General features: G+C 37.5%; 2 protein-coding genes across 2 annotated transcripts; one reads left to right on the top strand and one right to left on the bottom strand.

The window, feature by feature from the left end:
- Positions 1–446: 446 nt before the first annotated feature.
- On the bottom strand, positions 447–5,038 carry tmco1 (transmembrane and coiled-coil domains 1). Its single transcript, XM_034140838.1, has 7 exons — positions 4,820–5,038; positions 3,892–3,969; positions 3,750–3,809; positions 3,572–3,618; positions 2,365–2,432; positions 2,039–2,183; positions 447–897 (listed from the first exon to the last, which is right to left on the bottom strand). The coding sequence occupies exons 1-7, from the start codon at positions 4,887–4,889 to the stop codon at positions 799–801; spliced, it is 567 nt and encodes a 188-aa protein (XP_033996729.1). The 5' UTR covers positions 4,890–5,038; the 3' UTR covers positions 447–798.
- A 3,393-nt stretch (positions 5,039–8,431) lies between these two features.
- Positions 8,432–15,506, top strand: uck2a (uridine-cytidine kinase 2a). Its single transcript, XM_034140719.1, has 7 exons — positions 8,432–8,647; positions 10,891–11,050; positions 11,741–11,837; positions 12,111–12,253; positions 12,958–13,055; positions 13,144–13,192; positions 14,213–15,506. Exons 1-7 carry the CDS (start codon positions 8,546–8,548, stop codon positions 14,347–14,349), a joined length of 786 nt encoding a protein of 261 aa, XP_033996610.1. The 5' UTR covers positions 8,432–8,545; the 3' UTR covers positions 14,350–15,506.
- The last annotated feature ends 281 nt before the right edge of the window (positions 15,507–15,787 follow it).

Raw genomic sequence — 15,787 nt, 5'->3', positions numbered from 1 at the left:
AACACAGCCAAGTTACTGACTTATTTATAACAGCAAGAATCAGCTATCCTCTCTTTTTTAATGAAATCATTTTATATTTCCACAAAACTATAACAAACAATTGTCAGACAAAAAAAGGGTTTGTACTGAGGAATCAAATGTCTTTATTTGAAGACTTCTCTGTGTTCATAGCAGGATTTTGAGTGATCAGAAGCTGATCAATAGTGCAACCCATCCCATAGAACACAACATTTATTTCCCCCTGTAAATCACCCATGATGGAAGAACACAATTATGTTGCAGGAAGTACAAAACAGTCAGTTATCATAGGCTTATCCCGCATATTAATATCTCCAATCCCACCATAGTAGACCCAGGGTTCAATTATCGGTGTATGCTCCTTTAGAAAACACTGGTGGTCAGCAGGGATAAATAGATAAATGTGTTAAAGAAATGAAAAACACTACTAAAGAGTAATCATAAAACTTTATTATTATGTAAGAAATAAGAATACCAACAATGACATATAATAATACTGATAGATGGATCAGATGTTACAGTGCCAATTAATCATTAAAATATCCAAACAATGTATGGCATGAGCTGAATACAAGGTAGACTTTTGTATCCTTTGGTAATCATTAAGAACTAATTTTCGAAGTAAGACTATGTTAAAGTTAAATAAACAAAACGTGGATGAGGAATCCAACAGAAGGCAGAGAAACAGTAGCTGCAAAAGAGAATCCGTTTGTCTTGTGCTCTGTGATCTGAGGAGGGAGCCGTGTCTACAGGAGCAGCACCGTGAGACGCGTCTGATTGTTAGGAGAACTTGGCTGCTTGTGGGGGGGGTCCCAGGAAGCCTCCGGCCTGTTTGGTTGCAGCTCTGGAGGGCGCGAGACCGAGCATCTTCTGAATGTTCTGGAGAGAGGACACAGGAGAAAACATTTATTTTCTGGACACTGTGATGAAGTTCCTAGGTGTGTAAACACAAAACACTCAAACCTAAATCAAAAATGTCTCTGTTGCACAGGCTGATATGTTCCTTTATTGTGGTGAACATGGCCACTAAAGATTGTCTGTCAATTTTCAACTCAATCTGCTTCCATAGATACTCACTAAACATGAATGTGTTTTCAATATGAAAAAACATTGAAACTATATATCTTATTTTTGTTTTATTCACATGAGAATGGGTTAGGGGTGTCGGCACACTTGTTGGTTATGGACTTGTTTTGGCTCTCGGCCCCGAAAACTGGTTCGCATTTGGAACCAAGAAAATGACAAATACCAAGAACTGAATACGTCAGAGGGTTACATCGGAGGCTGGGGCCAGAGAAATAAGCAGTTCATGGCGAGTATGGTGTAGTAGGGCTGTGCAATTAAATCGTATTTTAATCTCGATTACGATTTTGGCTTGCAACGATTACGAAAACAACGTAATCGAAATAAAACTATTATTTTTTTTTTATTGGTTTTTCAGTTGAACTTAAAGTTCAGGGTAATCAACTGTTAAAAACATATTGTTCACATTTTTTTTTTCTCCAATAAATGGATGTTTTCAATGTAAATGGATAATCGTTTTTAATAATCGTGATATCAATTATTGACCAAAATAATCGTGATTATGATTGTTGCCATAATCGCACAGCCCTACGGTGTAGAAAATAAAGTTGTTAAAAGCAGTAGTGCTTAGATTACAAAGTGACTACACACTAACCAGGCGTAGTTTGATGCTGTTTATTTAGAGAAGTCTTTAGTCGAGCTCAGCCCTAATGTACTTGCATGCATTTTCTACTATTGTTGATGTGTACATTTGTTGGTCACTTATGTGGATTGTTGCAAGGACAGAATATGATATTTGTCTTGTTTTTTCTTCTCTGGTTTATCATCATGAGGTTTGGATGATCTGTACCAGCTGGTTGGTGTCACCAGCTGCTATTAAAAAGGCACCTAAGGCTGCCAATTGTATGTCTCCTTCTGCTGCACATTAAAAGTGCTACGTACTTATTTGAAAAATGCGAATGACGTTGTTACACTAAAGAAATGTTGTCCAGGTTACCTGTCTGATGGACATGGTGCAGAGGATGTAGAGGAAGATGAAGGAGCAGTCGGTGTAGTCCTCGCCCAGCAGGTTGCGGTGCGACAGTCCCTGGATGTAGGACAGCGGCGTGAACGGCAACTTGGCCACTACTCTCCCATCAAAGCTGAACAAAACAAAAAAGAGGAGAAAAAAGATTAGAGCTCAAGGGCATATTTGAAGAAATTGAACAATTCTGGCATAAAAAAATGTAGGCTATCACCATATGAAATTCTGTTTTATTTGTTTTTTTTAATCAAAAGGCATTAATGTTACATTAACCCGATATCATGACATGTTACACTTACATGGAGTTGAACATTCCCATCAGAGCGGTAAAGCAGAAGCCGATGGCAAACATGGACTTCATCCGCACCTACAAAACAAACACAAAACGGACATTTGAATTACATTTGACTTTACAATACTTTTTTTTTTATTCATCATGTAAAAGTTAGTCTGGATCAAGATTAAAAATGAAATGTCAGGCTTTTCTAACAGTGAAACATACAATACAATTAAAGTGCACCTATCATGCTATTTTTAGGCAATAGCATAGGTCTCAGATATATAGAAATATATAAAAAACATGTCTATGAAGTGTTTTGCTCAAAATACCAAACAGATCACCCATTCTAGCCATGCCTCATATCCCTCTATTTCACTTCCTGTTTCAAAAGTGCTGATTTGGGGTATAAAGCTTTAAAAAAAAAAAAGAAAAAAGGAGGGGTCTGAGCTCATGCGGGAGATTCTACCGGCATATACTGCTGTGATGAAACGCCATATCATGGATTATCAAGGATTATTTCTGAAACAGTATGGAGCTCAAAGGCCTTCTCTCTTGCCGGTTATACCACAAGGTGAGTTCCTTTTTATTTCCTGCTTCTTCACACACATGCTCTGTGCAGTACAGGTTAGCTCTGAGTGTTAGCGATGCTAATGTAAACACCGACCATATTACGTCCAAAACAGTCGGGCATTGTTTCTGATAGCAACGTTTCTGATAGGGCCGTGGGTGTAAAGCCAGCCTACATTTCCGATATTACGTCATATCGGACGCAAATCTGGATCAGCTCCGTTGTTTTTAGAGATTTGGGTACGGAGGAAAAGAGAGAGGGTTTTATTTTCTGACACTTTGTGAGTTCCCTGACACACCGGGGACACATATTTATGTATAAAAGACATCAAAAAGTGCATTTTGCGTTTTTTAGGACATAAAAAAAAGTATAATACAATAGTGTGATAGACATAATGTTTAAAGTAAGTTGCTCGAAAAAGAACTATCAATAAATAAAATATAATAAGATAAAACAGAATGCTAAATCAAATACTGTAGAATAAATATTGTGAACTGTAATACTATATAAATATGTCAAAAAAAAACAGCTGATCAATATATATATATATATATATATAGTTTATTTTAAACCCCATTCAAAACAACCAAAATCCCGATATGAGCTCCTTTATAGGACAATAAATGGATTTAGCTCTAACATATGAATTTTCTCTCACCATAGACAAGTCTCTGTTGTTGTTCTTCAGCTTCTCTTCTTGTCTTTCTGTAATACACAGAGTCATAGATCACTCATCAGTGTCCAGTTCAAGAGCAGAGTGTGTTTTCATTTGAAATGCATCAACCATTGGTTAAACGCAACTTATTACACAGTCAAATTGTTTACTGGCAACTTACCAATTTTCTTCTTCTGTTGACGTCCTGCAGATTCTGTGATGGTTTCCTTTTTCTTCTCAACTAATAAACAAGCAAAAGATAATGCATTAAAATATCTACAGGAGAGCAATACATGCAGAAATGACAGTAGTATGTCACTTACGTTTTTTGCTTTGTTTTTCCACTTCAGCCTTTAACCTCTTGTACTTTTCGGTACGATACACTAAAACCCAAGTAATACCTAAGGAGAAAATCCAAAAACATGTGAATTAAATAATAACAACACTATTTCCAGTATCTGACATTTTATTTAATGGATCAAACAACAAGAGCCATTGCTGTATGATGATCAACACATTTATTTCATAATATTCTACAAAACAGTTATTAAGATTTGCATACCCTAGAGTTAGGTGGAGGTATTATTTGTGTTTTTAATTGAGCAGTTTTATTGGACGAAGATTCATAATAAGCAGTGGATAGTAATACAAAACTGTAAAAACATTTTGTAGCCTCTTGTTTGTCAGTTTTCTTTCAAAGTCGAATTAAAATGCAGATGCTAAACTTAATACATTTTTAAATTATGCTTTAGAAAAGTAAATGCACAGGAAAATCAGCAAGTAAAAATTAAAGGAATATTGTTATTCTTTGATTTTCCTGTATTGAAGAGAACGTCAAATAAGAAAGGCCTACAGATACTTTAGATTTGTATTTATATCTTACTTAAATAGCATGGTTCAAATCCAGAGAACAACTTTATCATATGGAATAAATAAAGCCTACTTTAAACCAACATTACTAAAAGCGGTTCACACGCTTCACGAAAGATTCTTATTATGAAATGTTACCGGACGTTGTATTCGTTACGCTGTCTGACTTGTCAAGCATTAGCTTCGTTAACTAGCTAGCCCATTGCTAGACCTCAAACGCGATACAACTAGCAATTCATCAATAGTAATGACGTTAACCATATTTCCTTTATATATAATCCAGAATGGTTAATAGAAATAACGTATTAATATGTTTCCTTGACGGTAGTAACATGCGGTCTGCCTACGCTACCCGTCGGGCTGTCAGCAGGGTTCACTCACCCTCGGCTAGCAGCGCCGTACACACGGAGATGAACACGATGAGGATAGTGTCGGCGAACATTGTGCTCATGTTTCTGTAACCGCTCTGTTAAATGTTCCGTTTTTCCTACCGCACAGAGAATAGTCTTAATGCTCTTAGAGGTTACACCATGAGCACATTACACTTGTTTCTTAGGGCTTGTCAGCATTAGAGACGGGGTCATACGATGTACTTCCGGTTCACCGGTCTCAACGGTAATCAGATTACCGAGTGCAATAGATCTATATACGGCTCTGGTAAAAACAATATATATTTTATTCTCAATAAAACACTGTGTCATACAGGTGTTTATTTAACCACAGTATTTTTGATACTGCATTGTGAGGTTTCGTGCCAGTGGATTGGTTTACCGTATATTGCAAGAAAATGTGCACCGAAGAATCAGTATAAATGCTTTTATTTGAAATTTGGTCAAACTCAAATTAGGTGTAGGCTACAATTAAACAAACAAAATGACAATGTTATACACAAGGGCACAATAACACACAATAAGGACATTAAACAATACATATTAAGACATTTTACATATTTGTTGTGTTTTATGACTATTCTCAAGTTCATGTTACGTTTCAATAGTGTCTCATTTCAGTTTTGAATTGTGTGTGGTTTCTTTTTAGTCTATTTGCATTTTGAATAGGCTGCGCTGCAGTACTTTTTATTTAATAGAGATGTATTAGAAAAAAATCCTTTAATTTCAATATCAGAATCAGAATAAAGTTTATTGCCAGGTACATTTACACAAGGAATTTGATTTGGTGTATGATGTACAAACATAAAGAATCTGAGAAAATAAGTTGTAAGAGAAAGTCAAAAATATAACGATAATAAAAATAAACTATTTAGCATATTTAGCTGTTAAACTTAGGACAATGAACATATGAAAATCTATGACAAGCTACAGTTTATTATATTTAAAAGTGGAGGGCTGTCTGCAGAAAAGACCTGGGGCCTCATTTATAACGCCTTGCGTAGGATTGACGTGAGAAGGTTGCTTACGTAGTACAAAGCAAAAAAATAGGTACAGAAATGTTCCGACATTTTCCGATTCACAAAACATTGCGTACCGGCGAGGGAAGTGTGTACGGCACTTCCTACGCCTGTTTCCCTTTATAGAGTGGCGAAGTCCCTCCCACTTACTTCCGGGGTATGGGACCTTATTTCCGAAAAATTATGCATTGAAGTCAATGGGGAGAGAAAACTTATCTTTCGATCCCGTTTGAATTGTGCCATGAATTACACATATGATGTTTGTCAATCTTAAAAAATCATTTCCATGTCAAAAAAGTCACAGTTTGTCTTAAAACTGTTGAAATATAAGACTTTGAAAAATACGAAACTAGAAAGACTACAAATCCCAGAGTCGCGTAAGTGATGTCACAATTGAGACACTACGATACACGTATAATACCGTATATATACGATCAGCGCCATATAGATAGAATCTATCTATATGGCGCTGGCTAAGATAAGATAACTTTCACAAGATGCCTGTGTGCTTAGTACCAGGTTGTTATTATACCAGCAATGGGTCTTGCTTGTTCTTTCGCTTCCCGTCTGATGAAAGAGGAGTGTGTAGATCAAGTTAGCTACCTAGCTAGTAGCTAGCACGTTAGTTAGCATTACAGCCTTGTCATTTTTATTAGCCTTAACATGAAGTAACATTAAGTAACCCAAAATGTTAAACAGTAAGAGTAGTAGTCATATTTCGTGAACCCTTTGAATAGTACTGTCACCGGTGTGATCATTCTATAATACACAATTTAAGCCCGGGGGAGAAATGCTAACGCTAACGCTAGCGATCTTCTCTACTTCATGCTATCTGCACAAATGGTTGACATTAAACATTAAAACGACCGGGCAGTTCAGAGAGAATCAAAGGAAGGCAGCCAGGCAGCTTTGCATGACATTCTTCAGGACGTGTTTCATTGTGGTGATAGTGTGAGGGTAGCCAATCGGTTTGTTGACAGTAGTGACGGCCATCTTGGTGACGTGTGTTGTTCTGTGAGACCAGAGATGTAGTTCATTGAGCGGTTCACACAAAAAAATGTGTTACTTCACAGTTTTACGACACATTTTATTTTTTTTTACTTGCAAAATTATCTTTTAAATTGACAAACATCATATGTGTAATTCGTGGCACAATTCAAACGGGATCGAAAGATAATCTTTCTCTCTCCATTGACTTCAATGCATAACTTTTCCGAAATAAGGTCCCATGGGGCTCAACCGGAAGGGGAGGGACTTCGCCACTCTATTAATCACAATCGACTCGAAATGCGGCGCAGCTTTTGCAGGCTTCACGTAACGCCCATATTTGCCTATAAATAGTCAAAGAAACGCCCATTCATTTTGACTGACTGCATCAAGAAGATCGCAGGAAATTACGACCGAACAGCTAAAAAAGACATCTCACACCGTGTCAGATTTTGGTTATTTTGGGGAGGTCGAGATAAATCATATTGTTTGGTGGATGCAGTTTGAACCAGAGTAGCAGCATGGAGGTCGGATCGTCACCAAAATGGTCCGAAAAAAGTTAATGACAAAAAAAATACACATAACCTTCCTCATGCAGTGTGTTTGTCCCGGGGACAGGAGACACCCCCTTGATGAGAAACTCTAAGAAATGATCGGGGAATCCCTCCGGAGTGGAGTCATGACGACTGGATCTGAATTATTTTGTTGTATTTGGTGGTTTGTGTTCCAGCTGTCGATCAGCAACTATATATCCATAATCCACCAGTTAAAGGAAATACAACTAATGGGTTGTGTTATATTAGCTGTACAATTTACCACATAGGTGTTCTTAGTTTCCATACCTCCTGTGTTTTACGAGCGACTTATCAAGTCTTGGCAAACGGCATAAAACACGATTAAACGTGATAGTATATAAAACCATGCTCGTATCTACAACCTATAGAAATGCAAAACGGCGTCAGTTTAGACGTAATTCTGTCCTCCTGCTTACCGCATCATTTATGAGAAAACATTTCATAACATTAACACAACATATTCGAGGTGGTTTTAAATAACATATCCGTATTTATTTATTTCTCCAAGTTATGTTTTTGTGTGCACTGAGGAGTCGCAAACAGGCGTTTGTTTAATCATTTTAAGATTGGCTTTAATCAATGTTTGAAAATGAATTCTTCATATGATAAATGAGAGGTAACATTTATTTATTTCCACATATTTCTCTCCATTCTTCCTTCTGCCAACGGTGTCGCAGTTTCTCGTCTCTCCCGTTGTTGTGCTTAGTGCGTACGCATGGGTTACAGTTTGCGTGGAGGACCGCACATTTTCCCGTCAAGTTAGTATTTTATAAATCGCAAACATTGCGTAGAAACTGGCGTACGCCATTTTTGAGCGTATATCCCTTTATAAATGAGGCCCCTGAGCATAAACATGTCTCAGTATTACAAATATATGTTGTCTCTACACAACAATCTCTTTATTTGTATTTGTATTATGTTATGCTAATTTAATGGGCTCCATATATTTTCACTTAAAAAAACAAAAACAGATGGCAGTCTCAGTTTTGTTATTGCAAAACACACATTTTCCATCAACGTGTGTGTGATGATAATTTTCTCCGTCAGCCTCCTCCTCACCTTCAGCATCATCATCAGAGGGGAGGAGCGCACAAGGAGTGTGAGAGCGCCGCAACCTCGCGCTGCTGCAGATGAAGCATGGCAGGCGACCGCGAGACAAAGCCTGACCGAGCCGAGCATGAGCGCGTGCACCGGCAACCCTTCCTCATCGGGGTGGCTGGAGGGACCGCCAGCGGCAAGGTGGGCTCCCTTCCATAATTAACAACAGAAGCGTTGACATGTTTGTGTGTTTATCAGGTGGCTGTCGTGCTAGAGATGACACCTTATTTTCATTTGGAATTTTGAAGATGACGTGCCTAATTTTCTTCGGGATAAAAACATATTTGCTTCACGATAAATTAGACTGATTGTTAGCTACTTGATGAGCAAAGAAGTCGGTAGCAGATCAGAGCAGGATAACATGTGCATTGTCAAAATATGTTTTTTTTTAGATGGTATAAATTAAGTGTCATATGTAAATCAGACTTAAAGTCTTCCAGATATTTTCCTTTTTTTAAATTAAGGGGAATATAAAGGGTGGCTGTATGAGAGTTAAAAGAGACATTTCACTTAATTAGCATCAGCTGCACCGGGTCTGCCGGCTGATAGCACGTGACACTTGGAGAATATCACACTTGCCACTTAGATAATAATCATACAAAAGATACAGACCTTAAAAGACCTCAATAAACGTACTAATTGTATAGATATCCTTTTTAGTTCTGATCATGATGATTCCATGACCTGGTATCTTCTTTGTCCTACCTCAGTCTCAGCTCAGTCTGATTCTCCCCTCACCTAATTTCACCGGCTGGCTCACTGACTTCATCTGTCCACATTGTCAGGACATGTCTGCAATATCTGAGATATCACTCCTGATCTGTATTTAATGTTGTGCAGTAATTCAAGGGTTTTCAGAGAGCTTTCAATAGGTGTTATCCTCACTGAAGATCAGAAATGATGCAATAGTTTTATATTTTGCAGAGATCATGACACGCACATCAAGGGGAAAACATTTATTTATTTTCTCTCAAAGTGTAACCAATGTGATGTATTTATTATTTACAGGGGTCGAATGTAACCAAGTACATTTACTGAATGTCTGTACAATTTTTGAGATGTTTTACCTTTTCTGCTGCTACTAGAATATTGTACTTTTTAGTCCACTTTAGCTACTTCTCAGATAACAGTTTTCTTCTCCTTCATGTCCAGGGAAAATCGTGTATCTCCAGATGTGGATGTTGAATTTCTAGGTTTAGATTAGGTTAAATATACATTTATTGATCCCAATTTTGGAAATGTTTTCATCACAGCAGCATGCACATGAAATAAAAATTAAATTAAGAGATTAAATAGAACAAAAATAAAGAGTAAATAGTGAAAAGATGTATATTCATAGAGTATCTCTATAGAATATACAATATAAATACACAGATTGGCGTCGGTGTACAGTATGAGGCCAACCTACAACTAACAAGTAAACAAAAGATACTATTCACATCAAGTGTGCAAAGTAATTGTTTTTGAAATGGATTTAAATATTCAAGGTTATGTGGAAAAAAACATTGACACAAATCTGAAAACAGGGCTGTTTTCCTAAGTAACTTATTTAAAGTTGAGTGTATGTAGTGGTTCTCATAGGACAGCGACAAAGTCACAAACATGATGATCTTATAGAATATGATGCTGTAGAATACACTAAAGCAACAGCATATAAAGGAGACAGACATGAGACCAACTACATCAGCAGTTTAATGCAATATACACATTAATGCATCAGTATATCAATCCCCAAACAACATATGTACAAATAAAACACTGTCATGGAACATTTACTGCTCTATCAATACTTTTACCTGAGATGCATTGGCTGACAATTCTTGTATTTACTTAAATCAGGTTCTGAGTTCAGGACTTGTAGAGGAGTATTTCAAAGTGGTTAGTGTTAGTAGGCCTACTTATGGATCTGAATATTTCTTCCATGACTGACGTTTAGGTAGCTTGTGCTCCTTGACGTGTATCATGAAAGTGACAGGAGGTTGATTTTTGGTGTGGTTAGATCAACAGAAGTGTTTTCAGCAGGCAGTAGTTTGTGGGTGTGACTTCCTGGTTCTCTGCCTCTTTCCCACTAGACAAACTGCTCTCAGAAGCACCTGCTCTCCCACACACGTTATCTGAAGGAAACTGTAATCTTTGTTTTGTCGTCTCACTGTCTGCGAGTACATCTGTCTGCCAGGTTCACACCAAGACCCCAAGTTTCAGCCTTTACATGGATTAACGTTTCTAGTAACTATGCTTTCCTCTATGAAGACATGTGTCAACTAAATGCAAAGTAAATGAAAGTTGGTCTAAATTGTACATCAAACCACGCATGTTCCGAAGGATGTAAGGACTAAGATTGAGTGGCAGTATTTACTCATGTGTTTTTCTTCATGTGTGACCAGTCCTCAGTGTGCAGTAAGATCATGGAGCTGCTGGGGCAGAATGAGATCGACCACCACCAGCGACAAGTGGCCATCCTCAGCCAGGACAGCTTCTACAGGGTCCTCACCCAGGAGCAGAAGGCCAAGGCCCTCAAGGGCCAGTTCAACTTCGACCACCCAGGTATTATTCACCTCATCACATGCCTTGTTGTATTCATGTAGCGTCTGAAAGCAGAGCGATGGATAGAAGCTTGCAGCTGTTTACCTCCAGAGAAACACAGCCGTGATAGTAATATACAGAATTCCCGAGATTAAAGTGGTATATTAATGAGAAAATCGAATAGTAACGGAAAACAAAGATTGAAAAGATTCTCCTGAGATAATAAAGTCATGTGCATGTGAATAACTTTCCCATACTGTTGTTCCTCCTCCCTAAAGTAGACATGTGGAATTGTTGGAAATGTTGTTGTTGAAAAAAAAATATAAATTCACTGAATATTAAAAATATTTTCCTTTTTTTTTTTTAACCACCTTGATCTCAGAGATTAATCAAATATTTTGTTTTGCAAATGTGTTAAAATGTAACTGGCTAAATGTGTAGCCTGTTAAATTGTTCCAGTAAATCTACCTCTACTTTCCATGTGTATGACTTTATTTCAGAGAATATCTTTCTCTAAATGTGTTTTTCCTAGATCATTTACAACTTTAAACTCCGGGATTATCAAGTGAATTTGTTTCGTAAATATACGACTTGAATTTAATTACATATTTCCTCCCTCTCTCACCCGCTTTTTCTTCCTACCCTTATACTTTGTAGATATTTGATCATGCTTTATAAACAATTGTCACTGTTTTGTACTCCTCTGTATAGATGCATTTGACAACGACCTCATTATTTCGACTTTGTGGGACCTCAAGAAGGGACAAACGGTTCACATCCCTGTGTACGACTTTGTTTCCCACTCCAGGTGAATGATTCTGATCCACATAAAGGACAAAGTAAAGGCAGTATACTATATAAGATCATAAAACAGCAGTAACATTATCTTAAACAGAAACAGGATGTCTACTGTGTTGGATTATTTACACTAATCTTTTATCTACATTAATTTTCAAAGCATAGTGAGATGAATGGAAACTGTTTTCTCTAACGCTATTGCTCAGTTCTACAGTATACAATCTTTGGTTTAGCAGATGTTGCATACTGAGTGTTTTATTTTGAATGTCTTCTGGTGCGGTAGGAAGGGGGAGACGGTGACGGTGTACCCGGCGGACGTGGTGCTGTTTGAGGGCATCCTCATGTTCTATTCTCAGGAGATCCGTGACCTTTTCCAGATGAAGCTGTTTGTGGACACCGACGCAGACACACGTCTGTCTCGAAGAGGTGAGACACACAAGCATGACGAGGGGCAAATCCCATCCCATCATTTCTAAACGCAACAAACAAAACACTATTTTATTTTTCTTAGTTTTGTTTTTTGAAATATACACATAAACAGCTTTTTATTTTTTTTAGCATTGACTACTTAGGAACCTTTTTATACAAGAAGAAATACTGTAGAGAGATTAAACAAAAAAAGTGACAGTAAATATAAGGTAAAAGGGAATTTAAAAATAATGTATTAAAAAAGTAAAAAGATGAGAAAATATTATTCAACAAATTACAATTAGATAGGAGACAAAACAGCTTAAAACATATATTATTAAAATATAATTATTTAAAAAATAGTCTTTTACTAATTTACAGTAAAAGAGAAGAATGCAACACTAAGGTAAAGATATAGGAGTTTTAGGAAATCATTTATTCACTTTCCTGCTGGAATGAGATGTTAACATCCGTCATATCTGTAAAGTATTTGAATGCAGTGGTTTGCGTAGTTTAGCTAAGACGAGAGATATAACACATATTTAAAAACACATTGTGTTTTTTTACCTGGGCTAATGTACCATTATATTCCAGGAGTCTCTGATTAAACAAACCTGTGGTAGCCTTACATTTACTAAACAAATACAAGAGTCCTGTACAGACTACCGTTAATCACTTCTTTTTTTAAAGCTAACTCTTCCCAAACTTTTTTTCCCTGCCAGTTCTGCGTGACATCAGTGAACGTGGACGGGACTTGGAGAGCATTCTGGCACAGTACATTACTTTTGTCAAGCCTGCGTTTGAGGAGTTCTGTCTGCCAGTAAGTGCGATTCAACATGTACCAAACACTTTGACCCTGAGCGTAGACTCGCGGTCAAACCTGTGTCCTTCTCATTGACTCTGATTAGACCAAGAAATACGCTGATGTGATCATACCGAGAGGAGTGGACAACCTCGGTGAGTATGTGTGCTTTGGAGTTGAGAGAGATGATGGCAAACAAATGGAAACCACATGTTGGAGATCCTAGTCTCAACAGGGTTATCATAAAGGACACAGCTGTTATTGTTGTTGGGAATTGTGCTTTCGGAACTAAGGAAGTCAAAGCACCTGCTGCCGTCTGTTGACCTGAGAAAATAACTTTAACTGTCCAAAACAAAGTGCAAAAGAAAACTATATACAAGTAAGTCTAAATATGTAGAAGCAGGATACGTAGCCCTGATTTGTTCCTCATGTATTAGACCATAACATGAAGTCACAGAGCTAAGCATTCAGTTAATTGAACAAAAAAAATAACTGAGTAAGTCCACGACAAAGCGAGCAGTATGCAGGCACAGAAGTACTCAGAGCTACATGCTAACGTCATTATGACGTATGACTCTTAACGCCTTGTCGTTGTGATCATGTTAGCATAATGATTAAGAGTTATTATTTCAAACTAATTCAGGTTTGGGAAGGACATGGTTTTTATTAAAATGTTTACAGTTTATATTATTGCATTATTTTGTATGAAAATATGGTAACATCAATTTATGTTTAATACTCTTTAGATTCCAGTTGTGACAGCCCCTAGGCCTCAGATCCAATTACAAACAACATATCATTTTTCCCACTACTGTGTCTGGATCTATTGGTTGGAAATGTTTTTCCTGTCCGTTTCCCCCAATATATATATATTTTCTATTTTTAAAAGGACAATGATAAGCAGGGGATAAGACAAGACAGTTAGGAACCAGTCACATTTTGAACTGATTTGATGGATGAATAAATGTACATCTGGTTACCTTAGTATGTTATAAAAGGTCTGCCATACTAAAAAGCATGAAATTAGGTCTTTGAAGGAACAGCAATATGTTTTTAATGAATACCTTCTTTTTTTTAATGAAATATCACTGTGTAACTTTGTGATTTAGATGTATTGGTAAAACATCAGACGCGCACTTTGCCTGATCACACAATATCTGTGTCTCTTCCTACAGTTGCCATAAACCTCATCGTTCAGCACATCCAGGATATTCTGACCGGGGGTCTGACCAAGCGGCTGAACGGCTGGTTTAACGGGTGTGGAGCGACGAAGAAGCAGCCGAGCATGGAGTCCAGCAGCCGGCCCCACTGAGGGGCCCCCGGGCAGCGGCCCCAGGAGGCCCCCAAGCAGCAGGGTCAGGAGCGTCCATCGGTACCAACCCAATGTGCTTTGATTGTTTCTGACGATCAAAAGGCCTGTTTTGAGATGATTCTGTTAGGACTGATGAAAAAAGGGACACCAGTCCCCTGTGGAGCTGGTTTAAGGGTTGTTGTGTTTAGTTCCTTTTTTCTCTTTAACTCGTGTACTCTGAGATGGAGAAAACAAAACTCTACGGGGCTACCTTATGATTTAATTTCTCTCTGCTGCTTGCCTTTGCCACGGCACTGAAACTCACTGAAGAATGGTGTCTAAAACAAGATGTCCGAACACTTGACAGCCTTCAGACATACAATAAATACAGTGTAGCGACATGCTTCAAAGCAGGCAGGGCCTTACATATCTCACTACTCTAACAGGTGCAACATACCTTTATCAATGCAACATGAAATATGTTTTCAAACTCTGTATGAAGGATATTTTTACTTACAATTCAAATGTACTGAGTTTTCTGTCTTTATGTCCCTAGTTGCACCTCCTCTGCTGTTTCATTCAAAAACTGAATTTGTGTAACGAACCAACCGATTCCACCTCAAATCATCTGATGTATGACATCACCAAAGATCATTTTCTGTGCCATCTGTGTAGAACAATTGTGTCTTTTTTTTCTTCTCTATGCGATACTGCCATTACTGCAATCCATTTAATGTGATGTTGGTAACATTAAGAATTGCTTACGTTAAGAAATAACCACAAAGTATTATTTCCATTGATTACTATTAACTTGATGCTTCAGATGCATACGTATGCAAGTTTAATTTAAAGACACACTGAAGATGGTGTTACTAAATGCATTGAGTTGTAAAATGTCATGAAGTACTAAGTACCCAATGTGTTCTGTAAATGTTTAATGGAGTTTTCTTCTTGTATACATTTTGTCATGATAAAGTTCTCAGGTACTCTTTGTTTGCTTGAGTTGACGCACCCATCATTTCCAAGGTCCTGAATTTTCATTTAAAATTATAAGTTGTTTTTTAAGACGATATGTATAATTCATGTATCTACACATGCTTGATGCCATTTGGTAGATGGCAAGAATAAGTTGGGACATTTAATTTGCTTTGGAAGAGGTCCTTTTGATATTTTTCAGGTAGGATTGTACGAGGTACTTGTCAGTGTATTAGTGATTAGTAATGATGCCCGGAACACCCCCAGGCTGGAGAAACAGCAGGAAGCTGTGGCATGTACTGCTGTGGAGGAGAGCAGCAGCTTCACATAGTTTAGACACCTACAAAAAAAACATGTACAGTTGTTGCTCTATGGCTGCCTTGATTGTTTAGTTTTTGTTATTGTATGACTTTGTTGAATTTGAAAATTATTTAAGAACACTTCTGTGTCGTGTAAAATTAATGTTTTTGTCCATGGGTGTAGA

The sequence above is a fragment of the Trematomus bernacchii genome, unplaced genomic scaffold (assembly GCF_902827165.1).
Source record: "Trematomus bernacchii unplaced genomic scaffold, fTreBer1.1, whole genome shotgun sequence".
Lineage (NCBI taxonomy): Eukaryota > Metazoa > Chordata > Actinopteri > Perciformes > Nototheniidae > Trematomus > Trematomus bernacchii.
This window is presented reverse-complemented; position numbering and strand designations above follow the sequence as displayed.